Raw genomic sequence first — 27300 nt, 5'->3', positions numbered from 1 at the left:
CTAAATATTTTTCCTCTGGGGCTGTGAGTTCCTTTTTTGTCTGTCAAAAAGAAGAAGGTAACACAAACTGCTAGACCATCGCCACCACCTCCTTCTCACAACCATCTGCATCTCATCACCATCTGCTCAGTAAGTCCAGGCTGAGGATTTACCCCTCACTAATCAAAATAGGATGAAACCAAATCATGTTTGAAATTATACGGGGTATGCTATACCTATGGTCTCTGAAACATCTCCTTCCACAAGGGTGTATGTGGCACAAGTGATTTCCACTCTGCAATGGCCACAGACAAGAGGAGACTGTCCCAGTTTCTTTAAAGCAGTGAAATTTCAGCAAAAGCCACATCTATGGTTTTTGTGAAACTTCCCAAAGCTCCCTCCCTTCTGAGTTCTTTTCTCTATCATTTAAATTCCAGCTTTGCATTGCTTTTCACAAAGATGCTCAAAAGGACAGAAAACCCAGACAGTTTTATACTTGAGAATTGCAGTAGGAAGTGGGAGCAGAATGGGCAATGCATGTACAGCATAGGTCTTGTGGGTTTTTTAATGTTCAGTGTTTAGTTTTCAGTGATTTTTCTTGTTGTGTCACCCTAGTCCTTTCCCTCTCCAAGTCATTTTCTGATTTAACTGGGCTCCCTGAAGATCAGTTTCTTTGAAGTGGAACCTCAACCCCAAAACCAAGTTGATCATTTGAACCCAGGAAATGATGTGGGTTTGAACTTGGATATAAATGTGCCCAATAACAGTATTCACATTATGCTGGTATGAAAGCCAGCAAAGATTGGTTAAAGCAAAAATACTTAAGAGTGATCACATCAGCAGCTTCCTTTTCCCCTGGGCATGGATATCTCACAGCATTCCCCCAAAATGTCCAACACTTGGGGTGTCATCCAGCCACAGGTTCTTGACAAGATCAAAATGTGCCAGGAAGCAACCAACCTGCCAGCCAGTGCTTTGTGCTCCCCAACTACCTGGAAATTCACTTCTTCCTTGTTGGAGGAAAGGATTCAAGAGAGTGATCCCAGGGGTCTCACCCCCTTCCATGCACCCAGGTGTCAACTGTCCCATCACTGGATGCATCCTTTTCCTACTCCTGCAACAGCCAATCTGGCCCTCTCCCTCTGTGTCCCACACTCCAAAAAGGGAGTTTTTCCGAGGGAGTGCATCAATTCATCCTTCACCTTGCTCTTCACTGTAACAAATCATATTTAGATTGGGTACCACCACTGGAGCAGTCCCACTTGTCCACACTGGTGAGATACCTTTCCTAGATTGACTTAACTACTGATCAAAATGCAGTAAATGGGTTTTGATAGTCATGTTTGGGATGTTGTCCTGAGTTCAGCAGTAGCAGTAATTTTTTCTCCTTCTTAGTAGCTGGTGCAGTGCTGTGTTTTTGACTTTCAGACTGGGAACAGTGCTGATAACACCGATGTTTTTAGTTGTCGCTCAGTAATGTTTAATCTGACCAAGGACTTTCTGAGCCTCATGCTCTGCCAGGGAGGAGGGGAAGCTGGGAGGAAGCAGAGACAGGACACCTGACCCAAACTGACCAAAGAGGTATTCCATACCACAGCACATCATGCCCAGGATGTAAACTGGGGGCAGTTACTCGGAAGGGCTAGTTCACTGCTCGGTCGGGCAGGGTATCGTTCGGTGAGTGGTGAGCGGTTGTATTCTCTTCCCTTGTTATCTTCCTTATCATAATTATTATTGGTGGTAGCAGCAGTGGTTTGTGTTATACCTTAGCTACTGGACTGTTCTTATCTCAGCCTGTGGGAGTTACATTCTTTCGATTCTTCTCCCTGTCCCTCCAGGAGTGGGAGTGGGAGGAAGGGGGTGAGGGGGGGGGGTGCACGAGCGGGCTGCGTGGGTCTGAGTTACTGACTGCACTTAAACCACGGCGGATGTCTTTGGGTGCAGTGTCTGAATTACATTTATGGGAAATGCTCTGAGGATAACATAACTGAAGAATGGTTTGGGTTGGAAAGGACCTTAAAGATCACCTAGTTCCAGTGCCCCTGCCCTGGGCAGGAAGAGCTCCCACTAGACCAAGTTGCTCAAAGCTCCATCCAACCTGGCCTTGAATCAACCTTGTCATATTTGGACTGATAACAAGCAGGCCAAGATCCAGAGCTGCCCTGTGGCCTTTCAAGGAGTGTAGAATGAGCTTTAAAAAGTACTTTTGGGCAAAATTGGCATTGTCACCAGCACCCTGCGAAACGCAGGCATGTGAGCATGTGTACAGGCACACAAAATCAAAGGTTCTGCTCCCTTACAAAATGAATAAAGCTTAGAGCACCCCAAGAGTAAAGCCAGCTCTTGCCATTACTTTTAGACTAGAAATGTCCATGCTTTGTGGTTCCCGATGGCTACATCAGGTGGTCTGGATGCAGGAGCACTACCAAGCTCCTATCCTTCATATTCCTCTTTGGTTGGTCCTCTGGCTTCCCAAAGGAAAATCCCTTCTTTACTACTCGATTTCCCTTTCTGCCTCTCAGAGCACTTGGCCTTTCCCTCAGATGGCAGTGGTATTAATTAATTACCTGTTGTACCTGTAATAGAAAAAATACACTTTAGAAATCCTCCAGCAGCATTTGACCTTAAGGATATGCGATCTTAAAATGGATGTATCCAGGTCATACAGCTTTTCACACATTTCTGCATATTGAAGAATATGGTCCATAATTCCAAACATGAGTTATTCCTAATTTCAGAAATCTGCTTGTAAGACACACTCTGCTTGCATTTCCTTTCCCAGTCAGCATGAGGAGTGTTGGAAAGCGACCATGTCGCTGCCAGTGGAGCATTCACTGCCAGCAGTATGACGTTGTGGGAATAAGGTCATTTGAACATTTGGCATTTGAACTTCTCCAAATGGCAGAGAGTGAGAATATGACCTTGCAGACAAGTCATATTCTTGATATAATATGGGAGCATGCCCATATTCAGATGGGCATGCTCCTCTCCTCCCCAGAGGAGGGACACTTCTTTAGTAAGATATGCACCTCTACATTGGATGATACCTGGGTGGAACTAAGCTTAATGAAAACCCAATTGGTTATTTTTCCATATGAGCTCGATTAATCGCTGGCTATCTTTGGATTTTAGCACTAATGCAGTATGTGAGTTTATCAGTGGCAATTCCAAATCTGCATTTCCATTGCTTCAATAAACCACACTGCTCATGAATCTGTAATTGTGAAAGTTCCTATTGAATGTAACCAGTTGTAGAGTGTGGAACTGGTTATAATCACAAATTAAGCTTGGCTGCATCCAGCCCTTCCGATCTCTGAGGACTGGCTGGAATGCAAGGGTGTTTGTTTTCTGTTGAATTTCTATGCTCTTAATGCAACAGATATTGATGGTATGACCTTTCCCTTCAGGTGACTGATGGGATTTGAGTGCCTTGGGCCGCAGCTGGCAGGGCAGCAATGCTTACACTGCTGAAGCCTTTCATCCCCCAGTTCCAGCAACGCAGCCCTTCAGTGCCTGTTTTATAAAACAAACTCCATGAGCCCAGCACTAGTTGTCCAAGGGCCTGCTGCTTGCCCAGAAGAGCCTCTTTCCCCAAGGAGTGGGCAGTCCATAAGAATTTTGCTGTTGGTTTGAAGAGCTGAAGGTGTCAACCCAGGGTTTCTAAGCTGGCCTGGCAACCCAGCACTGGGGAAGAGCACTTTGCTGCTTCGCACTGTGTTGGTTGGATGCACACGCCAACCTTTTCTCTTCAAAGCAGAGAAAGGCTATTTAAGTCCCAGGCAGAGGCTGATGTACAGAGGCATGATGGCAGCCTCATGAAAGGCAGTTTGAAATATTCTTGGTTACTAAGCAGAGGGGAACTACGTGAAAAGAAAAAAACATTGAACACCAAATCCACGCAAAATAATCACAGTTGGACTGTGTGATGTTTCTGCTTAAAAGGATGTGGCCATACTCTCTGGTTAGCTTTATTTCTAACAGTTTAAAATGACTGTGTAATTGGTAATATGGAAGTTATATGATTGATAGGCTAATAACTGTTTCGGGAGTCACTATTTTAAATGGAGAAAATTGCAAATACCCTCCCCAAAATGAGAAGAGAGTGCTTATGACACCAGAAGTTACCACAACAGAGGATGCTTAAAATTGCCTGTTGCAACTCATGTGAGACTGCTTATAGAGTGAGTGCTTTGCTGGAATAAATCAAGGTAATTGGGAATCTCGCCCAAATTTCCATGGCGTATCTGAATTCCATCAATGCCATCTATGGCATGAAAATCTTTCTGTTGTGTGACTTATGAACTCAAGTAGAGCTGTTGACTGAAATATGGGGTTGTGAGGCTTTAATAGTGCCACTTCTTGGGGTCTGAATTGGGCTTCTGTTTTGGGCAGTGGCGGGCATCATCTCACAGGGACTTGCAACCAGGAATTTCAAGGACTCCTAAGGGAAGAAGGCACTCAGTGGAAAACAGTGCCAATAGCAAGGTGCTGAGTCCTCAAACATCTCTCAAGGAAGTTTTGGGGCAGCTAAAGATGTAGACAGGCAGCTGTGGGCTTTTCAAAACCAGTTCTAGGGGCTTGACCCACTTCTGAAAATGCATGTACCAATGTCACTTGTCAAGAGCTTCAGCACAAGCTGTGCTGAGTTTCTGAAGAGCCCTGGTCAGGGGTCTTCACCCAAGGCTAGAACTGGACAGCTGGGGAAGGAGCCCACTCACTGCTGCACTTCTGCTCACTGGTGGGTCTGCCCTGGGATGCAGTGAGTGTGCAGGGACCAGACCTTTACTGCCCACTGGGACCTGCCACTGCAAGCACATTCCTACCGGAGCTGCAAGCAGCTGGATGTTCAGTGCAACCATCACAACCCTCCCAGTGCAAGAGTGTTTAATATGTTTGCCCTTTGGTTCAGCACTGCACCTTTCAGTAGGGACCCATTTCAGAGAGCCCCTGACAGCTGGTCTGAGCTGACCTCTCTCTTTGCTTTTCTGCCTTGGGTGCAATTCCCAGGTGAGTCAGCTGGGACTACAGAAGAGCTTGGTGAAAGCAGAAGCCAGCTTTCTATGTGCCGAGGGTTTGTGAGCCACTGTTGAGAAGAAACAGTCACTTTTCCTGGCATGCCTTTAGTCAGTGTGACCTTAAGAGTGTGAAAAACAGGGGCCCAGTGGTGACTGCCGTGGTTAAATAGCAGCAAGCGCGCTTTCACAAGAAGCCTTCAGTCATCTAAGTCACACTGAAAACTTCCATGAAGGCAGTGGGGCTTTTGGGTAAGGTTTGAAGAGTCAGGCACTTGCAATGGCATGGAAATCACTAGAAACAGATGGCTATGTGGTGCTGTAAGTGTTCTGACCACCAGCAAAGCCAGCTAGGGTGGAATTGTCTCTTAGCGTATGCAAAAAACACCCAACGAAAGTTTACCGGCACACTGCTGCAGCATTTAATGCAGACACCGCAGTTGTGTTATTGATCAGAGTTTTCTATTTTACAGACCAAAATGGTGGGCCCTCATTTTTTTAATTAATAATTCTCATTTCCTGCTTAAATGGAAATGGCTGATGTCCAGAAACCCCAGGTAATGAAGTCAACAAGGCTAATTAGATTAGCATGCCTTACTCATGAGAAGACTAACTTGCAAAGGCCGAGTGGTGCATGCAGGGTTCTGGCTTTAAGCATCCTCTCTGACATTTAGGCAACTGGAGATAGTTTTCTAATAGAGTTCTTGCTGCACAAGGACAGTAACCAACCACCCAGCCAGGTAGTTTTCCACATATGTATGTTCTGGGTTTTTTATGACTGACTTTCTCCTCTCTTAAAGATTCCTGAATGCGTAACCCATTTACCCCTCCATCTATACACGGATTTCTTTGGACAAGAACAACTATTCTGGGTTTTGTTTTTGTGGTTTTGGTTTTTTTTGCCTTTGAAGGATTTTGACCTAATGCAGATCAAATCTGCATGTTTCACACTGTCCCAGAATCTGTTGTCTTAGAAGCTGCAAAAGAGAGAAGGCATCAAAGGTGCTCATTTTTATAGTGATATATTTCAAGATGGTTTTATACCTAATGAAGTTACAGTTGGTGCCCTGAGTACCACACAGTCTTGCCCATAGGGATCGAAATTGGTTTTTTAGAAAGCCTTTCAGATGTGTTTTGGTAAAGCTGTGGTTGCTCGTCTTGATTTACGGTGGCAGTCACCTCCAATCTCAAAGATGTATTTTAATGTTTCAAAGGTGCCTTTACTCGTGACTGAGAAGATTTCGGATAGGCACTGCCAATTCTTTCTTTAGCGGATGGATGGTGTTACACACCTCATACCTAAAAACGCCTGCACTTCTCACTTCTCCCTCAAAACGTGGTGATAATTACATTTAAATTTCAGAAGATGGCGTTGAAGATTTGCAATTAATATCCTAAACTCCGCGTGCACCCTCCTCTTCGGCGGCCTGCCAGCATGGTGCGCAATGACTGGTTTCTTGATCTGATACGTTACAGCAGAAAGGATGTGGATGTGTGTTGGAGACGTTCAAACAGACCAACAACAAGAAAGTGCCGTGGCACCAAACGTGTTTGAAACCCGAAAGACTTTCATGCAAGCCGGGACCTCGCTCCTTCAACCCTCCTTCCCTGGCTCCCACCACTCTGGGTCAAGGGACTGAGAAGGCGGGCTAGCCAGGGTTACCCACCAGCCAGCCTGGCTCTGGGGCCGGTACCTAACACGGGCTTTCCCGGGGGAGCATCCCCTGCGCTCAGCGGGGGGTGCTACCGGCTGCCCTCGCCTCCGGCTTTGGCCGCCTCCTCGGGGCTCGCTGCCTCCCACCTTACCCCCCGTTTCACGGCCTGCAAAGCATGGGGTCGGGTCGCCAGAGGAGCTCCCGAGCCCGCCTGGTTTCCTTCGCCCCAGGGGTGTGTTCTCACACCCCTCCGCGATCCCGGCTCGATAGCCTGGGAGAAGCTAGGCTGGGTGGCAGGGGTTCCCTGGATGTGGGTGCTCGGCCGGATGCTCCCACCGTCCCCCCGAGCCGCCCCGGGGCCCGGCCGGCGCCGTCTACCAAGTTTCTGGTGGGTGTAGCTCGCTGGGTCTTTTACAGTAAAAGCCGCCTGGCTCTCACAGGTAGGAGTTTCCCCAGGTTATTTATGTACGTGTGTCTGTCTCTGTATAGATTTATAAAAAAAAACCCACCCAACGCGGACGCAGAGAGGGCGCCGGGCTGCGCCGCCCCCCCGCCCCGCGGCGCCTGTTTACCAGCAACGGGTATGTGTCACTGCCTCAAATGTTTTCCAGCTCACAAACTCCCCGCTCCCTTCCGCCGGCTCCACCTCCGGACCGGGGCCCGCCTTCCCCCCCCCCGCCCAGTCCCCCCGGGCACGACGCCCTCCATCATATAAAGAAACTTCCCGGGGCCGCTGGCCCAGTCGCGGTGCGCCCCGTCTCATCAGCCGCCTCGGCAGCCAGCGGCCCCTGTCCGCTCTCATCTCCGCCACAGAGGTAAGCGCCGGCGGCGGAACACACCGGGTCCCCTCGGGTCCCTCCCCGGCCCCCCGGGCCGCCGCAGCGCTCCGCCCGCCCTGCCGCTCCGGTAGAGCGGGACCCGACGAGTCGGGGAAGAAAACCAGGGATGGGTGATGCAGGCACCTCGGCTTCCCCCGGGGTGCGCTTCCCCCGCTGCTGTCGGCACCTGAGCGAGCCGTTTGGCTCTTCTAAAATTGTTGTTGTAGGATTTGCCCCCTAATTTAAAGCAGAACAGTAATTAATACCTGCCCTGTTTTCTGCTCCCAAGGGGAAGGCACGCACCAGCCACCGGCCCTGCCGGTTCCTCCTGTCTTGGGGAGGGTCGCGGTAGCGGGTGTGGGGGAATCCGCTTCATGCTCTGCCTGGCGGGGAAAGAACTTTTTGGGGGTCTCTGCAGGGGTTCCCTGCATGGGGGAGCCGCGGCCCTGGCCACCCGCAAGCACCCTGGGGAGAAGTTCGGGGACCGGGTTTGGTGTCTGGGGGGATGCTGCCGGCTGAGGAGGGGTGTCAGGGGTGCAGAGCTGCCTAACTGCTCCAATAGTGTGCGCTTGTCGGACAAGGCTCTCTCAAAGTGTCTGTGTGTATAGAGGCAAAGGCTGTGGGTGAGGAATCACTTTATTAGATCGTGCGTGGGGTGGGGGGAAGAACCCACCAAACTAAGCTTTTGGGCACCTTTTAAGCTCGGGGAGACAAACCTGACGCCAAGTCCCCATCACTGGTGTTGAGGTCCTCATGTTAGAACCTTTCCAGTGGGTGCCCATCACTGCAGAGCTGCGCAGCTCCCAGGGCTCTGCACGTGGGTAGGGCTCTGGGTGGCTGCCTGCAAGCTCCCGTGTGCCTGGGGAGAGTCAGTGCCCTTATGCCGGGCTCTGTGGGTTGCTGTCTTTCCACTTTTAGGTATTTGCTATGTATAGATTTGAATGTTGCTACATATGCGTGCTGGGAGCAGTTGGAGGGGTAGATATGTATAGGACATCATGTGTTCAAATGTGTCTTGCGTAAGTGAGCTTGTGAAAACTACTTTGATGTTATAGTTAGATGCCGTATAAATCATAACTGTGTGTGAAGCTCTCCAAATTGTGTGTGCGTGTCTAATGTTACAGATGTGCACTGTCATGTCCTTATTTTTATGCAATTTTTTACCTTTTTCATTAAAAAGTAAAAAGCCCAGTTGAACTCTGAGCAGGACAAGGGGTTTGTGCCTTATGTCACCTGTGATGCGAATCTTGGCAGCCCCTGTATGTTCATGCAGAACAGTGTCAGGACAGGGGGGGAAGTTTGTCAAAGTCTGCAGCACCAGTGGTGCATGGGGAAGGCCGGGGGGGCTGTTCTCAATTTCCTGAGGCTCCGTACTCTGTTCCCTGGGGCTCTCCTGGAGTCCCCCTGCCTTCTGTAGCTGCTGCTTGGAGTGATACATGTGGTGCCAGGGACTGGGGACTGCTGGCCAGCTGCTGCATGGGGACTTGGTCCATCACCTGACCTGTGGGTTTTCCTCTCCCTCCTTCCTGCCCCTCTCCCCCTCCTCTGCAGCCCGCCAGAGAGCTGGTGCTTGGGTGTGTGTGGAGCGGTGGGCTTGGTGAGGCACCACAAAACCTCCCACCCGACCCCTGACACGAGTGGCATGAACTTGGAGCCAGGTGAGTGCGGGATGAACTCGGTGAGCTGTGGCAACGGGAAACTCCGCCAGTGGCTGATCGACCAGATAGACAGCGGCAAGTACCCGGGGCTAATGTGGGAGAACGATGAGAAGAGCATCTTCCGCATCCCCTGGAAACATGCTGGCAAGCAGGACTACAACCGTGAGGAGGATGCTGCCCTCTTCAAGGTAGGGCTTAGCCTGGGGTCAAGGCTGTGGGGCACAGCTGGGGCAGGAGGGATGCCCGGGGGCTCTGCGGTGGCTCCTTGCCATCCCATCCTTGCCACCTGGTTCTGCTGGGTGCCTGTGGCTGCCACTGCCTGACCTGTGCCCTTAGATGTGCCCTGATGTCCCCATGTTTACAGAATGAGAAAGTCTGCCCTTTCAGTCTATGTGGAGCTAAATGCCTGTGGGACTATGGCACATCCATTTCTATATTTGCCTTGGATTGTTTTCTCCCCTTTCTTGTGCCTGGTAAACTGTTTTTCCTGCTTTACCATGCTTCTTTTTTTCTTAGCCTAAACATGTAGGGAGTAAATTCATGCACATATATGCACAGATATAGATGCTGTTTCAAGCATTGTGGACTTGTACCTTGTAGATGATTATATTTCTTTTTTTCTTTTGTTCTTCTTTTCTTCTTTTTCTTGCTCTTTTGATTATCTGAAATGTTTCCAGGCTTGGGCTCTTTTTAAAGGAAAGTTCAGAGAGGGCATTGATAAACCAGATCCCCCTACTTGGAAGACAAGATTAAGGTGTGCTTTGAACAAGAGCAATGACTTTGAAGAACTGGTAGAGAGAAGCCAGCTGGACATCTCAGATCCCTATAAAGTGTACAGAATAGTGCCAGAAGGAGCTAAAAAAGGTAAAGCATCTCAAATTCCCTGTGTAACAGAGTGTGAATACATCTCATTGTAAGCACATGAGGACTGAAGTGTGCTTGTGTGGAATGGCCCTGTGGTCTTTTAAAGTCTTTTAAGGAGCCAGAATGCAGGGCTCAAGTGCAGCTTGTTCTGACTTCAGAGGCCATGTCTGCAGGAGGACTGCTGGCATTTTGTTGGGAGTGTTGAAAGGGAGCCCTTGCAGAAGATGCAGACAGGCGCCCTTCACATCGCTGGGGGAACTGCTCCTTCAGCTGGAGCCTCCCTGCCAGTTCTGTGTAGCGGGAGCCAAGTGAGCGGCTCAAGGGACAGGCTAAAAGGAAAATAAATGGCTTGCTGGATCTAGGTTTTGAATACAGGGAAGGGCAGAAGTGATTTGAGCAGTAGGTAACTGCTGGGAGCAACGGATGCTCAGCCTGAAGCCTCCTGGGCAGAGGCTGGGGGCAGTGATAGACTGGGCTTGCAGGAGGCAAAGACTTGGGAGAGCCTGGGGAAGACATCATGGAACACTGAGTATGGCCTGGCAGCACCTTCCTGTGGGGCACTGGAGAGCCCAGCAGGACTGAAGGCGTCCTGGAGCTGCCTGCAAGCTGAGGGCTGGGAATCCTGTCCCAAGTGGGTGCCGGAGGGCACTTTAGTCCTCTTCTTGATCAAAGGCAGGCTGTATGGATTTGTCTTCAGTGTGCCAGTTTCGGGTTTCCTCAAGATGCGTTTGACATTATTTTTTTTCATCCCTCTGGTGAACATAGGTGCAAAACAGATCAGCATGGAGGAACAACCGTTAATGATGAACCACCCATTTCCAATACCATCTCCTTACACTTCACTCCCATCTCAGGTATGGCATCAGTTACACATTTCACTTGGTGCTTGTACATTGAGCAGCATCATTTCTGTGCTATGTGCTGTGTCTGTCTTTGCTGGCGTGGCTCTCTAGTTCTCTTTGGGAAGAAACTTTATTACAAAAACTGAGAAATTGAGAAGCAACTTTTCTAATGTCATATGAGGCCACAGGGCAAAATGATTTCTCTTGGTGGTGTTTATCCCTGAGTAATAGCTGTTTTCTGCTGCATGATAGATATTAGTGCACTGCCATTCTTTTGGTGCCAGAATGTGAGCACCCAATGAAGCCTTGCTCTTCCAAGCAGACATTTACCAGCAATGCTTTGACTGCCTTTTGTTATTCCACCCTGCTTGTTATTTACACCAGTGGTGAGAAGTTCATTTGAAAGCCTCATTGGTGGTGGTGGCAAGGTGCCAGGCGTGTAGCCTGGGCAATGCTTAGACCTCCATGGGCTTTGGCAGAGAAAATCAAGGAGCTGAGATGTGAAAGCTGATGTAATGCCTAGCATTAGTTTTGACAGCTGCTGAGTAAAAGAATATCTCATTAAATTGAATAGGTACCAAACTACATGGTGCCCCATGAACGGAACTGGAGGGAGTTTGCCCCAGAGCAGCCACATCCTGACATCCCCTACCAGTGTGCCAGCGTCCCCTTCGCAGCTCGCAGTCACCACTGGCAAGGGCCCGGCTGTGAAAATGGTAAGAGGCTCCCGTTTAGGGTTGTTTGCTGAGGTTGTTCACCTAGAAGGACCACAGATTTCAGTTTTCTTAGTCGTGGCTTTGACTGGAATTAACAGAAGTAGCTGGGTTCCTTTCAAAAGGAGGGTTACGCTGTCCATGGCAAGAGCATTTGTCCTGGCTCTTGCTCTCATTGCCACCATATGTGTGGTGGCAATGTTCTGGCATACGCAGTGCTCTGAGTTGATACAAGTCAGCCCCCCCAAAGTCCTCAGTTGTCTCAAAAGCCCTGAGCAATAAGAATTCAACCAACCCGCTGCTAAACCTCAAATGGGAACATGTGTTCTTTAGCTTTGCTTTCTGATTTTGGATCTTTTGAGGCACACATCAGTGAGGTTTTCCCTCCAGCCTTGTGGATTAGAATGGTATTATTCTCCCAAGAGGAAAGATGAAATTATTATTTTAGTGCTGCAGCAAATGGGACAAATTGTCATGGACTGAGTCTTTTTTGGGGCTGGTACAGCAGAAACAGAATAAAGGGACGTTCCATTCCCCAGAGATCTCACAGTACTAAACCTAACATAATCATGGCTTTCCAAGCTCTGCATCCTTAGGAAAAAGCCTGAATCGTGAAAATTTGCAGTGCTAAAGCCTGCAGGGGATAAAACATAAGAGAAAGGGAACTGTATGCTGTAGACCCTTGCAGATAACTCAGCTGACAATGCAGGCATTTGCATTATGAGGAGAAGCAGCTGGTTCAGAAGGACAGGGAAGGATGGGAAATGAAAAAGTACTTCTTAGAGCAGATACTGCATTTTCAGAGGACAGCTCTCTAGAGGTTCTGGTGCAGAGGAATCTTTGGGTCTGCTAAAAAGTAAATGCTTAGTGCGCTGCAACACTTGCTGGCAGCATACTGGAATTATTAGGCACAATTGTTTGCTATTTGCTAATAAAAATGGGAGGTAGCAAGCTGGATGAGCTCTGCCTTGAAGTACATCCTCTGCAGCAATTAAACACAGGTTGCTGAATTTGGAGGCAGTTGTTGTTGGCTGGTATTGGCTTTCTCACTGGGCTCTAAAACGTGCTTAGAGGTGTGGGTGTTTTGTATCTGCATTGCTGCAGCTCCTGATCGTGGTGGGTCCTGCCACTGGGAAAGGTAGTGTGCACTTGTCTGCAAGTCACTTGCATCATCCTCCAAAGACTTCTACTGACATTAAGAAACGGAGGAAAACATCAATTGTCCATGTTATAATCCAGTTAATGAAAGGCATCTCTTGAAGCAGTCTGCTAGTAGTCCTAGTAATAAAACCCTAACAATCTCTTGTAGCACGGTTTTCCTTCCCTACTTTTAAAAAGAGTGTTAATTCCAGATATATTGTTATGCCAGTCTTTAGTAAAATTCCTTATATGAAATTAGTTGTTTCATCAGGCTACTTTTAAGAGCACTGAAGTCTAATTAAAAATGTAAACAATTTCTGTGCTATTATAATGCTATTATTCTGTGCTATTATTCTATAATGTATTACAAAATATATTACAATGTATTATTCTATAATATGTTATAGAATAATACATATTTTAGTATATTCTATATAAAATACAGTCTATATATATTTATATATATTTTTATATATTCACATTCTATAATGTATTATAGAATAATACGTTAGAATAATAATTAGAATAATGTATTATTCTATAGTAACATGTTAGATAAGGAGAAAAGGGCTAGGAGGAATACTGAAATGTTAAGGGATTATTTCAGGCAGACCCAAATAAAAATGCTCAAATCACATCTGGAGAGATTGGTAAAGTTGACATATTTGGAATAATTGGGAAATAGGTCCTTTTTAAGAAGGGGTTAAGAGAACGTTCCTGGTGGACCCAGAAAATCTCGCTTTTGCATCGCTATGACCTCTACCCAGACTTTTCTTTTAGCTTTTAGGCAGCTGTCACTGACTTTTGTTTGTGAAAACAGGTTGTCAGGTGACAGGAACCTTTTATGCTTGTGCCCCTCCTGAGTCTCAGGCTCCTGGCATCCCGATTGAGCCAAGCATAAGGTCTGGTGAAGCCCTCGCCCTGTCAGGTAAGGTCCGTCACCCCCCGGGCTTTCTGAGGAGCTTGGCAAGAGACTCCCATTTCTGACTTGTCCTGGCACCATCTCTTCTTTCTGATATAAAGGAAAATAAAAAAGGAACCTCTTTAATGAATGGATTTGGTGTATGGTCTTAAGCCTCTGTTTTCCATGATACTTCAGCATATGTAGCCCCAGCTCCAAGGGATGTAGGTGGTTAAAGTTATGGAAGTGCTTCTCTGGCTCATGGTGTTAGTTGCTGGGTTGCTTTGGTGAGCCACCAAATCAGGCCTTCCCAGGGGAGTCTGGAAATTTTGGGGGGGTCAGTGACTTTTCTTATCTGGGAGGAGCTCCCACAAAACCTGGTGGTAGCTGGATACTTTTCTATGCTCCTGCTGGTGCCATCTGGCCTTGCTCTGCTTCGTTATTCCTGGTGAAAGTAAGGCGTTTGGGAAAGAAAATGGAAGTTACTTCAGACAGGTTTGCAGACATCCAGGTGCTGGGGGACTTTGTGAATAACTCTGGGAATGTGTTTTTTACAGAAATAATGAATAAACCTATAACATGCTGCTTGGCAGGTTTCTTGTTCTCCTGAATCAGGGTCTGTATGTATGTGTGTGTGTTTGTGTATAGGTATATATATAAACATAAATTGTACACACACACATATTTTTATATATTTTACATACATACGTATATTAAACACACACAGAGAAGCATGTGTATATATACAGTTCTGTGTGACTTCTGAGAGGTAAGCCAAGTCGACCAAATGGCCATTTGAAAGTAAGGCTGGGAATTCTGGGTATAGCCCTGTTGGAGCTGGAGCCAGCAGTAGCTTCTCTTAAGGCAGCAGAGTGCAGGTTTGCAGGTCCCCTGTGCAGAAACCTCCTTTATGCAAAATCTGAGGAGAAACACATCTACTTCCTCATAAAACGTGAGGAAAAAATTGAAATATGAAGTTTGTGGGATGTTAGTTCCTACCAAATTCCCACATCAGTAGCCCTTACAATAAAATGAGGCACCATTAATGCTGCCATACCCCAGAAGTATTTATTTCTTTATATGATTTTTGCTAATGTGAGCTTCTGGGTGGTTGTGACCACCAGGCTCAGCTATCTCATGCGGACTTGTCTGTTGGCCTTAGTACAGATCTGAAACATAAAACATTCATACTAATGTATCACAGTGATTCTTCTTTCTCCTTGTAGATTGCCGACTCCACATCTGCTTATATTACCGTGAAATACTGGTAAAGGAGGTGACAACTTCTAGTCCTGAAGGCTGTAGGATATCCCATGGCCAAAGTTATGAGGTCAGCAGCCTGGACCAAGTTATCTTTCCTTATCCAGAGGATAATGGCCAGAGGAAGAACATAGAAAAACTACTGAACCACCTGGAACGAGGAGTAATACTGTGGATGGCACCTGATGGCCTCTATGCTAAGAGACTTTGCCAGAGCAGGATCTACTGGGATGGGCCTCTGGCTCTTTGCAGTGACCGACCCAACAAGCTGGAGAGGGACCAAACATGCAAGCTCTTTGATACTCAGCAGTTTTTAGCAGGTAATTCCCGCTGCAGCCTTGATATGGTTTCTGGAAGTGTCACCTGGTTGCTCTATGGGTGACATCTTTACGGTGAGAGCTTTACGGAAGTGCTCTTTTAATGTGACCTTATGAATTACAGTGAGAATTACCCCTCACTTCTTCTGGGCAAGCATAGTCAAGGGGTGTTTGACTTCTGAATATTCCTGTCAAATTCTGCTCTCTGTGCTTGCTCAGTACTCCTGCACAGACAAGCAGGAGCGGACTCATGCTCAGCTGGTGGCACCCAAAACCTCACATTATCCTTAAGAAGCATAAGGAGGAACCTAATGAAATAGTCTTTCCACAAACTGAGTGACAGGAAAGTGAATCCTGATCTTGGATCTGCTAGTGTAAGTAAGTCCTGGGTAGGTCTGTTGTCAGCACTCGCAATGCCTCAACTTGACCCAGAGAGAGCCTGAGATCTTGCTCAGAGTGCACAAATATCCTCAAGAATTTCAGTAGAAAATGTTCTTTTCAGGCTCTGCAGTATTTGAAAGATATCCTGGGGGTAAAAAGGAGCAGAGCTCCTGGAGCTTCAGGATTCCCTAGTACTCTTACGAAGGATGTGCATTACCTCTCCAGAGCTCTGTGGGAAGGTCTTGTTTTGCACAGGGTAGTACAGAGCAGCAAGGGCACACTTCAGGACTGTGCCTTCTGCTTCCAGCCTATGGAGGGAATGGGCAGACCCTCAACCCCACTTTGCAGCACTTCTGATCAGTTAGATTAGAGGGAGGAAAGCTTTCCACCCAGGGAAGCTGGTGGGAGACAGTAAGTGTTCCAGAGGACAGTGTGGACATCAGGAATAGATATTTGCCCCTTTTTTGAGGTGTGTGGCATTGCTATATGTGAACTGTGTGCCTGTGGTTAGCTATGTTTTCCCATTAGAAGAGAGCACCAGCACTGGCATGACTGTCTCAAGACAATAATGCCCTGCAGAATTAAAAAACCCAAAGCATCAAACCCAAACCAAGAGTTTTAGCATACTTTATATTCCAGGGTTGATGCACCATACTAGCAAAATGGTCAGGCAAGAAATGCATTTAAAGAGAGAAATCTCACGTGAATGTGAGAATTGACAGTTAGAAAGGGGAATTTGAGGTCAGGGTATTGGCTTGCGCTTCAATCACATGCTAATTTGAAGACATGTAATTCTGTCTCTGATGATGGTTTTGGAAATCCCTTTCCCTTTTCTCAGGTGGTTTTTCAGATGTACTCTGGGTTCTTCCAAACGGTTGACAGGACATCTCTTTTTAGACACTTAACCCCAAGGATAAGCGCAGTAGTTACTTTTTCCCCCTCCTAAATTACTTACGCACCAATGCCTGTGCAAACCCAAGCATGTGGTTGGAGTCATAGTCTGTGGTGTGTGCAAGGTGAGGTTTTGCATGTGTTGTTGCTTAGCTAGGTTTGTGACTTGCCATGGGTGAATCACATCTGTGTGTTAATTGAATATACTGAGGTCCCAGAGTTCAGACAAGCTTAGGGATCCCCCAGTCAGCAAGCTGGGCCTTCCCTGAGAAGAGAGGCAGGAGACCTTTACCAGGAGAGGAAATCTTGGACAGCAGAGAAAAGGGCAGATGCAGAATTGCTATGGACTGCAGCTAGGTGGACCCCTTTGAGGAGCTCTATCCTGCAGTGCAAACTGCACCAGAGCATCAAGGCCTGTGTTGAGCAGCCTGTACTGTTGAGAAGACTAAAATGGCAGTAAGTCAGAAACCAGGTGGATGGTCTCTGGGGAGTACTGTGTAATGAACAGTAAATTGGGCTGGGTGGAGAGTAGGAGGCACTGGTACAAGTGTTTGAGATTTGGAGAATTGCTGAGACCAAGTGAAACAGGAGGGAAGAGGAAGGTGGAAGAAGTTCCCTGTTATCGGTATGGTTGGACTGGCCTTTGATGGATCATCCTGCCTGGTCCTGTGGCAGCACAGAGGGAAGCAGGGCTCCATGGAAAATCTCTCTTCTATTCTGACATACATCTGGAAAGTCCACAGCATTTTTATTAGGGGGTTCTGGTGGAGACTGTAGGGAGAGCTATGTTCTGTGTTCTAAGTGAGCTGTCCCTTGTTTTACAACTGCAACCAGCCCTCCCAGTAAGACCAGTAGTCCCAAATCAGGGTTGGGACACTCTGCGGTAGTCACTGCATTGATACCTTGTTCTGAAAAGCTTGCAGTTAGAGTAGAAATGGCAGGAGTGTATTTTGGGAAAGATGCATTTGTTATGCAAAGTTCAAAGACTTTCCCTGTATAGCAGGGAAAAGCTTCATTATAAGGTTGCTTCATTATAAGACATTGGGTTTAACATTAATTTCAACTTTTTCCAGAAAACATGAGCAGAAGTATAAATTAAAATGAAATCTTTACCAATCAACTATGTAGAAATACTGCATGTAACACAGACTTTAATGAGGATATTATGTAGGTGGAATTTTCTCTTTTCTGGAAGGATATACAGTGTCTAAAACACAACACTGATTTTGGTCCCAGTGAAAGTCTCTTACGAAGGCCTCCCCTGCTATCCTTCATAGGGGACACTTTGACTGTTGGAATAATTATATCACTTGACATTTTCCCTTTGTGCAAGGGTGTGGGTTAATGAAGAGAGTGCAGAAGCACAGAAGATACAGGCTCTTTTGCCGGCCCTCTGCGTGGCTTAAATAAGGTCCTTCACCTTCCCTTGCCTCCCCATCCCCCTCTAGGCTCAGTGATGACAGTGGCTTCGTGTCTGTGTCTAGCTGAGGCTGAAGTACTTTGAGTCTCTGGGTCTACTAAGCCATTGGCTTCAGTCCTGCTGTTGGGTGTCTGCTTGAGTGGGTCCCAGCTACTGCCAGCATCTGCTCCAGAAGGTTCTGCTGTTGAGGCCAAATAGAAACATCAATTGGAAGACATCCCAGTCTGTGCATATGAAATGACTTGTGAGGCAAGGCAAATAGAGAATTTGCAGTTTTATGCCTAGCTCCCCCTGATCTGTGGGAAAGTCTCCAAACTCAGTGTATTCTCCTTACCTGACCTCCTTTATCCTCCCCTGGAGTTGCTTCTCCTCCCGCTGTCCTCCAGGGTCATCCATTTAGAGCTCAGCCATCCAAAGTCTTTCTTACCAGCGTGTACCTGTTTTGGCTGGGACAGAGTTAATTTTCTTCATAGCAGCCCATGTGGTGCTATGGTTTGGGTTTGTGCTGAAAACAGCGTTGATAACACGGGGATGTTTTAGTTGATGCTGAACAGTGCTTGCACAATGTGAAGGCTTTCTCCGTTTCTCACCCTACCCCCACAGCTAGTAAGCTGGAGTGGACAAGAGGCTGGGAGGGGACACAGCTGGGACAGCTGACCCAAGGTTACCAAAAGGATAATCCCTACTGTATGACCTTGTGGGCATCAGTAACACTGTGGGCAGGGTTTGCCAGGGGTTGCAGAGGTTGCTGTTGCTTGGGGACTGGCTGGACATCAGTTGGCTGGTGGTGAGCGATGGGGGTGATGGCTTTTTCCATCACTTGTTTTTCTTTGTCTTGTTTTGTCTCTTCTTTTTTTTTTTTTTTTGTTTGTTGGGTTTTGTTTGTTTGTTTGTTTTTACCTATTAAACTGTCTATCTCAACCCACAATTTTTTTCACTTTTGCCATTCCAACTTTCTGTCCTATCCTGGTGGTGGGAGTGAGTGGGCAGCTGCATGGTGCTTGCCTGCCTACTGGGGTTAAACCATAACCTGCCTCTTTCTCTCTTCCCAGAACTGCAAGCCTTTGCTCACCATGGACGTCCGCTGCCGAGATACCAGGTGGCTCTGTGCTTTGGGGAGGAATTTCCAGATCCGCAAAGGCAGAGGAAGCTAATTACAGCCCATGTAAGTAGGACTTCTGCCTTACCTAAAGGAAGCATATTCCGTGGAGGATATGAGTCTGCCAGTCAGGCTTTTCTACCTTGTGTAGGTGCTGAGTGAGGTAATAAATTCTTGGAAATGTGGCACCTTCCAGACCAGGGTTGAATCCCCAGATCTGCCTAGGACTGACTGGTAGTCCACAGTAGGGCTGAGGACCTGATTTCCCTCTCTGTAGAGCATAAGTATCATCCGTAATTTCTTGCACATCCCTTCAAAATCTAAAGCTGAAAGGTACCCTGGAAAAGCTGGGCCATATTGTCATCACCATCCAAGTTGCACAGCACCTTGGGCTGCCAAGTGCTCCAGAGCTTGCATCTCAGGGACTTCAGCCCTTACAGGATGCAGAAGTTGCCTGTGCAGCTTCAGGGTTAAGGGAGCTGGAAAGCTCATAGGCTGACTGACCACAGTTTGCACACACTCAAAGTTGGTCTTTCAGGATGCGGTCTGAGAAAGGGTGATGACACCAGGTACTTTCTAAATTGTCTGTATTGGCCCATAAAACCACAAGAGAGGTGATAATGCTGCCATTGGTGGCAGGGCTCAACTTACTGAATCACTGGGAAGAAAACTGGTGTCTTTAATTTTTTGAAAGCTCCTGTCCCCTTTTTGGCTTTCCAGATTTCCATCCTTCCGTTGTAGCATCCCCTCTCCAACCCCCTTCTTCAGCTCCTGACCTGGCAGCTTCTCTGTGTACCTTTTGCTCTCTCCAGAGCTTTGCTTCCCCCTTACCAGTTGCTCCTCAGTCTCTCGGGCTGTCCCAGCCTGTGGGGTGGTGGGGCTCCATGGTCCCACCAAACAGCTATGCCCCAGGAGCTGTATGGCTCACCTGCCTCGCTGCCTTCCCATCTCCCTCATGGCAGGACAGAAGGTGCTCAGCTGCTTCCAAATACAGACAAAAGGAAGTGAAAGGGAATTGGTGGGCCTACTCCAAGGCAGGGATCCCTTCTCAGAGATGGGAACAAGAGATAGCATATTTTTCCTCCAAACTGGTGCCCATATCTTAACATGGAGGGGCTGGCTGACCAGCAGGAGAGGGTTGTGGGGACGAGTTGTCCAACCTGTTTATCCCCAAGGATAAGGTGAGCTTCAGGTGCTTTTTCTCAGTGTGCAACTTAAATATTTGCTGTTAAGAGCCCAAAGCCCTGAGGTGGAACAGTGGTTTCTGAAGAGACAGAAGCGAAGGCAGCGTTAAATCATGCAAACCTCTCTGGGTGGTTGAACAGATTCCTCATCAGCTTGAATGGACAGAAACAAGAGTAATCTTGGTGTTAGACTGAAGTCTGATTTCGCAGAGTCATTTGGCAATGTGTCTCAGTCTACCTGGGGGCACCAGCATTTAGAGTTCAGTCCTCAAAGTACTTTACAAGGAAAGGAGACTTTCAGCACTTTGCACATGCATTTGGATGACTGGCCACAGACATTGTGTGCCTATATGCATCACTCAGGGGCTGGCTAAAGGGCTGCCATTGCTAATACATTGTTTGTGTCACTGGTCATGCCCTTCTAAATGAAAGTCATGGCAGCAAGGAGTGTGTGCAGTTTAGAAAGGCACCTGGCAGCAGAACAGGCAAGGCTTAGCTTAAAGCAGAGATAGTGAGGCTACTGAGATAGTTTTCCTGTCTTGGTAAGCAGAACTGGTTTGTCCTGCCTTGGTTTTAGGTTAGAACCTCTGTGATTAACCAAGATGAGGAGCATGAAATTTTGTCACATGTCTGATTAACATTTTGTCTGTTCTTAAGGTTGAACCAATGTTTGCCAGGCAGCTGTATTACTTTGCTCAACAAAACAGTGGACATCTTCTGAGAGGCTATGATTTACCAGAACCTGTGGCTAGTCCAGAGGATTATCACAGATCTATTCGCCATTCCTCTATTCAAGAATAAGATCCTCAGAAAAGAGTATTTTTAAAGGCACTGTAAGGATTATGCAGAGTGGAGGAGCAGATCTGGATCACAATTTGGAGATCCACATCGCAGCTGGAAGCGTTCAGGGGTTCAATATAGGAAAGTGAACTAGGACAAGCATATTGTATGATACAAATGATGGGTCTCCAATGTTTGGATGCTACATCTCACATAGGTTCCACTGTTTGCTGAGAATTACTCAAAACTGACGAAATGATTGCTATGTTTACGTTTGCTTAATGTTCTCCTTGGGTTTTGAGGACTGATTCTTACCGAAGACTTAAATCCAGCGTTTACACTGTTACCTTTGCAGGGCTATTTATTTTGGATTACCGATCTCAGGGAAGGTACATAAATTTGTGGTGTTCCCAATTTGAAACTGTAGCTACTATAGGTGCATAGCAAACGTAGACGGTTTGTTGAGACCAGCTGATACATGTAAGTGGTTATAAATTTAGATTCGTGTGATGCCTATATTCTTGTATAGAATATTTCAGTGTATTTTTTTAAAAACAATGCAATTCTTCAGAGGTGTATTTTTTTTTTTTAGTGCCTGACTGACATTTGTCCTGACAATGAATTTTGTTGCTGCCGCTGTTCTTACTGGATTAGCCCCCATAATAGCAGTTTCTAAGGTGATGCTTTTATGGTACTGTGTTAATAAAAGTGACCGTTCAACTCAAAATACTTGTGAATTTAGTGGATAAACCACTAAAATTCTAGAGTCCCAAAGAGCAGGTTTAGAAATAAATTACGTTTTTATTGTAATTGAAAGCTACTATGCATTATATATGTATGCATTAGAATTAAGTTGATAGACCTTGAAAATAGCACAGAAATGGTTCTGCTAGCCCTTTTTTTATGTCACATGCCCGAGCCAGGTTAAAATAAGCACTATCTCTGACTTATACAGAGCCAGCTCTGCTCTTTGTGTGCACTTGGAGCTTTCTTCCAGTGGTACTGAAATGAATGTGAAGGGAGAGTTCAAGGAGAGCAGCATTTGGCCTCCTGTATTAAGACAGTCAAGGAAATACTTGTTTTAACATTTGCTTTCAAAAATTTTACAGAATTTGATGCGATTTACAGCTTTTGATGATAAGGTGCTGTTACAAAGACAAAGAGAAGAGATCTGTTGGGCATGCATGTCGGCGAAATTTCCTCGCTGGCGAGCAGGCTGTGTGCTCTTAGTAGCTAGCTCCAGAACATGATCTCCCCATGCTTAACAGACGTACTTCACTCGACTTTCTAAATGAGGAAGAAAAACCGGTACTTGGTCTGGCAGCAGACTTGTGTTCTAGGGACTTTAAATTTATACATCTTACAGATGCATACTCTCTTGGGATATATTATCCCCCTCCTTCTCCATAGTGCCAAGCAGAATTAACAGATCGTTTTTACTTTGTTACTTGAAGTGTTTTTCCTGGCTTAAAGATTTTCTTAGGGGAGACCTCTTTCTTAGACATGAAAAACCACTGCTCTAGGTGACCTTCAGAGCTTCTGCATACGCTTTTGGCCTGTGCGTACATTTTACTGAAAGGGACTGTTGTGTTCAAACTGAACTGGTACGATACAAGTATTTGATGTGTTTTTCACTTTTTTTCTAGTGGTTGTTGCTTCATATGCTCATACGCTTCAGCTCACATCTTAGAATAAAGTCCTTATTCCCTACCAACTCGATTTGTATGTGTTGTTTTCAGTCGTGGGACAAATCTAACAGCAAATCTAACGCATATGATTCTGCGCTGTGAACCTGGGCAGCACTGCTGGCTAAGTCTATGGGGAACTGTGTTCTAAGCCAAAAGTGCAGAGAAAGGTCAAATGGTAAGTATTTTTCCTTACAAAAATGTAGCCTATGACATTAGCTACAGTTAGTAGAAAAAGGGAAAATGAGGAGGTTGCCCTTTGGCTGTTGGCTTCCTGGACTACGGATGATGCAGCAGAGCCCTGCAGCTGGGGATCTGGTGCTGATCCTGAGGGCCTCTGGGGCTGGGGACCAGGCTGGTGCTTCCCATCCCAGCCAAGTACCTGGGGACCCTCTGACACACTACTTGCTGGGTTGGTAGCTACTGGTCGCTATAGTTTCCAGAGTGCTTTCAAGTGGGAAAAGCTAGGAAAGGGTGAAAAGGAGGATGACAAGTGAACTAAATAGTTAAGAATAGGAGTGAATTTAAAGGGGCAGCCCCTGCTTACTGTAAATCAAGGTCCTGGGAAGGCTTCTTGGGTACAGTAGCATACAGCCAGAGCAAGGTGTGAAAACTAGTTGCAAGGTTTGTGAAGTGTGAAGATGGGGGGAGGGCATTTTACTTGGAGGCTCCTCTTGACTATCAAGGTGCTTTATTGGTTTTGACTTTGGAAGGAGTTTTTAATTATTTCCCTTGAAGTAGCGTCATTTAAAGTCAGTGGCTATGAAGAGGGAAGGAGAAGAGTACCATGTTCTGGCAAAACACGGTTTGCTTAGTTTGAATGCAGAGAGATGCAGGTGAAAGACTTATTTTAACCAAAGAGGTTGAGATATTTCTCTTGGAGGGATGGGTCAAGGGGAAGAGTGGAAGGAAAATCAAGCTGTTGATTTGTACCATAAATTACTTTGCACATGAGGACTTTAAAGCCGCATCTGACTTTTGTAACCATGTCTTACTCTTCCAAATAACTAATGGATACGTAAAGTGGAAAAAAAAAAAAAAGGCAATCAAGAAAAAACCCTGAAAACATTTTCTCCTCTTAGTAGTTTTTTTACAGTCACTACGTGAAAGCTTTTGAAGTACTTCCTACCTCTGTTAACTTCAGTTTATAGTTTCTGAGGTCTGCTTCCTTCCTGGTTTAGTTTTGTGGCGTTATAAATGACATGTTTTACTCCCGTCAACACCAAAGGCATAGCTGGTGTGTTTTCAGGCGATTTCAGCATGCAGTTTGTGTCAGTATTGGTTTGTCTGATTTTAATACCGCCACTCTTAAAACCATTTCTTGAAAGGGCTTTGTGCCAGAGCTCTGCAGCTGAAGTGCATACATTCAGAATTTGGTTCTGCTAAGTGGTTTTGCCTACTGCTGTAAACTGTCTTAGCCTCACAGGGACTGTAGGTTAACCAGAAATGAGGGGATACATTTTAAGCTGAAATACAGTGTAACAGGGTTTGTGGAAAAAACACAGGATTCACGTGAAAACCCCTGTGGCCTTTTAGGCGGGCATAAGCATGCTGTTTACATCAGCGTTTGTCAGCAGCGTGGAGGTGGGGAAACACCACTCTTGGCAGAGAGCTTTCAGGAAAAAGCAGAGCATTTTCTCTTGCAAGCTCTCGATCATTGTCTGTGTGTACTTGTAAAGAGGCTGAGGTGGGGAGAGAGGAAGAGGACTTACCAAAAAAAAAGAAGATGAAAGCAGCTGAGTAGTTTGAAACAATCATATCACCCGCATTAGTTAGTTGTGACCAACTGCTTGTAAGTTTGGTCAGCTCCAAAGAGAAGTCAACAGGTCCCTGTGACTTGGAGGAGTTAGGAGGTAGATGGTGTGCAGCTCATTGGAGCACTAAGTTTTCAAGCGTGTAGCCAGGTAAGTGCATCCTTTTTGCATGACAGTGGGGTGGTTACATCCACTGTGTCCCACAGCTGGCTGCAGTGCTGGGCTACAGGTACTAACTGCCCAAACGCCTGCAAAATGCTCACTGGCTTGGCTTTTCTGAAATGACAGTCAAGAAGGAGATAACTTAGGTGTATCAAAATAACATTCCTCCAACTATGGACACTGAATAACTGATAAAGACGCTGACTGGATGAGTTGCTGTTGCCCTGGCAAGAGGTAAGGCAATCACCCGTGCTCAAGTGCAAACAGAAAAACAGGGCAGATATCTTTGTTCTGGGCTTGGGTTTGTTTTACCCACTTTGCACTGGCAGCCTGTCCCAAAAGCTGATGTCGGAGCAGCTCTGCACAGGGTGCTGTTTTGCAAAAAGGCGACGGTCCCTGTTTTCACCTCTTAGATAGGAGTAGCTTCATGCCCCGGAAGACAATGGTGATGAAGCACAGGACTTCATTCTGTGAACGTACTTACTGTTTCAGCAGCACTGGCGCAGCATGGCTGCCTCGCACATCTCTGCAGGCCAGCTGGCAGTCTCCTGCTGCTCCAGTTATGCTGCTGCCCACTGCCCCCAGACATGGGAATGTCCACTGGGGACTTCCTGAAAACAGTCTCCCAAGCCTTGTCTACCATTTCATGCTCCTTTCAAAAGACAGGTCATGAGTAACACACAGATTTTGCCTCTCAAGCTAAGAAAACAGGCAGGTTTGGGTGACTTCACAGACCACACGTAATATGTGTCCTCTGTGTTCCTGGGAAGTGACTTCATCTTTGACCCTTGGGCTTGCTCTGTTCTGACATCAAAACCAGCTTATGCATTCTTGCTCTAGAAATGTCTGAAATCCAAAAACTTGTGGATTCTGGCTGCCCATCTCTGCTTTTAATCCCTTTCCTGGCCAGGCAGAAATGATGTCCATGTAGTATCAATGAAACCACCTATCACAGGAGATTCTGTGAATGTCCATGCGAACCCTGTGATGTTAGAGCAGATACTTGCATCTATGTAGCCGAAATACACTTGCCAAGGTCTCTCAGCTGTATGATTGCTACGTGTGTGTCACCATGTGCGTCTAACACATTTCACCGTTGCATCTTCACCATGTTGTCCACCTTGCTCCTTCTCACTTTCTTTGTGAAGAGCAAATGTTTAAATCTAGATCAGGCAACTAAAGCAATGTCCTGATTTCTTCAGGTCTGCAAGACACGGAATTTCTCTCCGAGCTGGTGATGGCCAGGGCAGCACAGGCAGAAGTCAGACACTTCTGCTGTTTGCCTCCAAAATGCGTTAGCCTGTCTCTGTCCATGGTTAGGCACTGTTCATGTATCAAGGGACTGTTTGTGTCATATAGTCTTGCGCCTTCTCCTCCTGGTCTAATGCAGGTACCAGCCTTGGTACACAGTCATGAAGAAATTTTCTTTTAGTGGTGATTGCAGCCATCTAATGCGCATTGCTAAATACCTTGTTGTGGGTCTAGGTAACACTTTTTGGCCCACTCTTAGGTCCTCTTTAAATCTTTCACTACACTGACAGCAAGATCTAAAGGCAGGCAGTGCTTCTTACTATTTGCACAGTGCCTGGCATGATGGGGCACCACCTTTGAAGTTCAGCCTCTAGAGAACAACACAATTCCTATAGTTGTGAATAGGATGGAATGTGGGTCTTTCCAGTTGTGATTCTCACCCTAGAAACCATAAAACGTTCAGCAGAATATACTCGTGGCAATCACTTATGCTAGGCTTTCCCGGAGGAAGCGGGTGTACGCTTTATTTCAGCCCAAGCCACCACATTCAGATTACTTTTTCTCAAGGAGGTGATTGAATCAGTTGTTTCTCACGCGCCTGTTACAGCCATTCATAGTTCTCTTGTAAATGCGAAGGCTGAGCATTTCCAGTTTCTAGCATAGAGCATCTAGCTTCAGATAAAATCACTTTTAGAGCTAGACACCCTGCCTTTTCCCTTTCAGACTTCTCCTGGGTTTCACGATCTGCATGTCCTCAGAAACCAAAGCTATGGGTCAGGTCTCGTTACATCTCCAATAACTCATTTTCATTTCCTTTTTTCACACATGATCAAGAGGTTTAGCCCTCTTCATGACTGTTCCCTCCCACAGAAAAACCCATGTGAGGAGTAGCGAGAGAGGAAGACTTCAAAAACAGGGTGAGTGACCTCATCATGTATCTACTGTAGAGACGTCAGTCTCCAAGAAATAGGAAAGGTCAGAGCTGTTTAAGAGCAAGGGGTTTTTCACAACACAGCTGAAAACCCCAGGCCGGGTCCGATGAATTCATGTTATCCTCATCCTTTGTCTTATCTTTACCCCAAATATTTGGAGATCCTCCTTCCAGAGGAGTTGCTGACAAGTGATTTTTAGCATCGCTTGTCATCCTGAAGCACCAGTCACAGTAGCTTTCACTAGGCTTGGACTTTCCAGAGAAATTAGTGAAACAAATGACAGACATTTGCATGGGGGTAGTACAAAATCTTTTCTTCCTTTTAAACAAACCTGTTTTTTCTTCCAGAACTTCTCTCACTCCCGATATAACCAAGTTCTCATTGCACTGCATTAATGATGTTATTATTTGGACCAATTAGCCCAGATGGTCACTGTGCTATGTACAGTGGATTGGAGAGAGGCGGACAAGCCTCCTCTATGGTGGTGTGGCGGGAAAGTGGAGGAGCCAGGAGCTACGTTCCAGGTGCTATGGGCTGGGGAGGGTGTTTGCCTGGTGTCCCTGGGCAGAGATACATGTCACCCATATCTGTGAACGAGACAG

General features: G+C 46.4%; 1 protein-coding gene across 3 annotated transcripts; it reads left to right on the top strand.

Moving 5' to 3' along the window:
- Positions 1–8143: 8143 nt before the first annotated feature.
- IRF4 (interferon regulatory factor 4) lies at positions 8144–25787 on the top strand. Of its 3 annotated transcripts, none has more exons than XM_061449351.1 (8): positions 8144–9310; positions 9800–9986; positions 10752–10840; positions 11403–11544; positions 13502–13609; positions 14809–15162; positions 18904–19016; positions 25718–25787. In XM_061449351.1, the coding sequence occupies exons 1-8, from the start codon at positions 9107–9109 to the stop codon at positions 25751–25753; spliced, it is 1233 nt and encodes a 410-aa protein (XP_061305335.1). In that variant the 5' UTR covers positions 8144–9106; the 3' UTR covers positions 25754–25787. The 3 variants fall into 3 exon arrangements, with proteins under 3 accessions (XP_061305335.1, XP_061305334.1, XP_061305332.1); XM_061449350.1 differs by lacking the exon at positions 25718–25787 and adding an exon at positions 22654–24301; XM_061449348.1 differs by lacking the exon at positions 25718–25787 and adding an exon at positions 20792–22628 and having other exon boundaries at positions 8147–9310.
- The last annotated feature ends 1513 nt before the right edge of the window (positions 25788–27300 follow it).

This window comes from Pezoporus flaviventris, unplaced genomic scaffold (assembly GCF_033815535.1).
Source record: "Pezoporus flaviventris isolate CSIRO_AGI_PZ_B2104156 unplaced genomic scaffold, CSIRO_AGI_Pfla_v1 ptg000007l, whole genome shotgun sequence".
Lineage (NCBI taxonomy): Eukaryota > Metazoa > Chordata > Aves > Psittaciformes > Psittacidae > Pezoporus > Pezoporus flaviventris.
This window is presented reverse-complemented; position numbering and strand designations above follow the sequence as displayed.

Bases quoted from the DNA above. Each gene is read 5' to 3' on its own strand.
- IRF4 (XM_061449348.1), top strand. From the start codon at position 9,107: ATGAACTTGGAGCCAGGTGAGTGCGGGATGAACTCGGTGAGCTGTGGC. The intron at 9,987-10,751 runs GTAAAGCATCTC...TGGTGAACATAG, and splicing joins GCCAGAAGGAGCTAAAAAAG to GTGCAAAACAGATCAGCATG. The intron at 15,163-18,903 runs GTAATTCCCGCT...CTCTCTTCCCAG, and splicing joins TACTCAGCAGTTTTTAGCAG to AACTGCAAGCCTTTGCTCAC.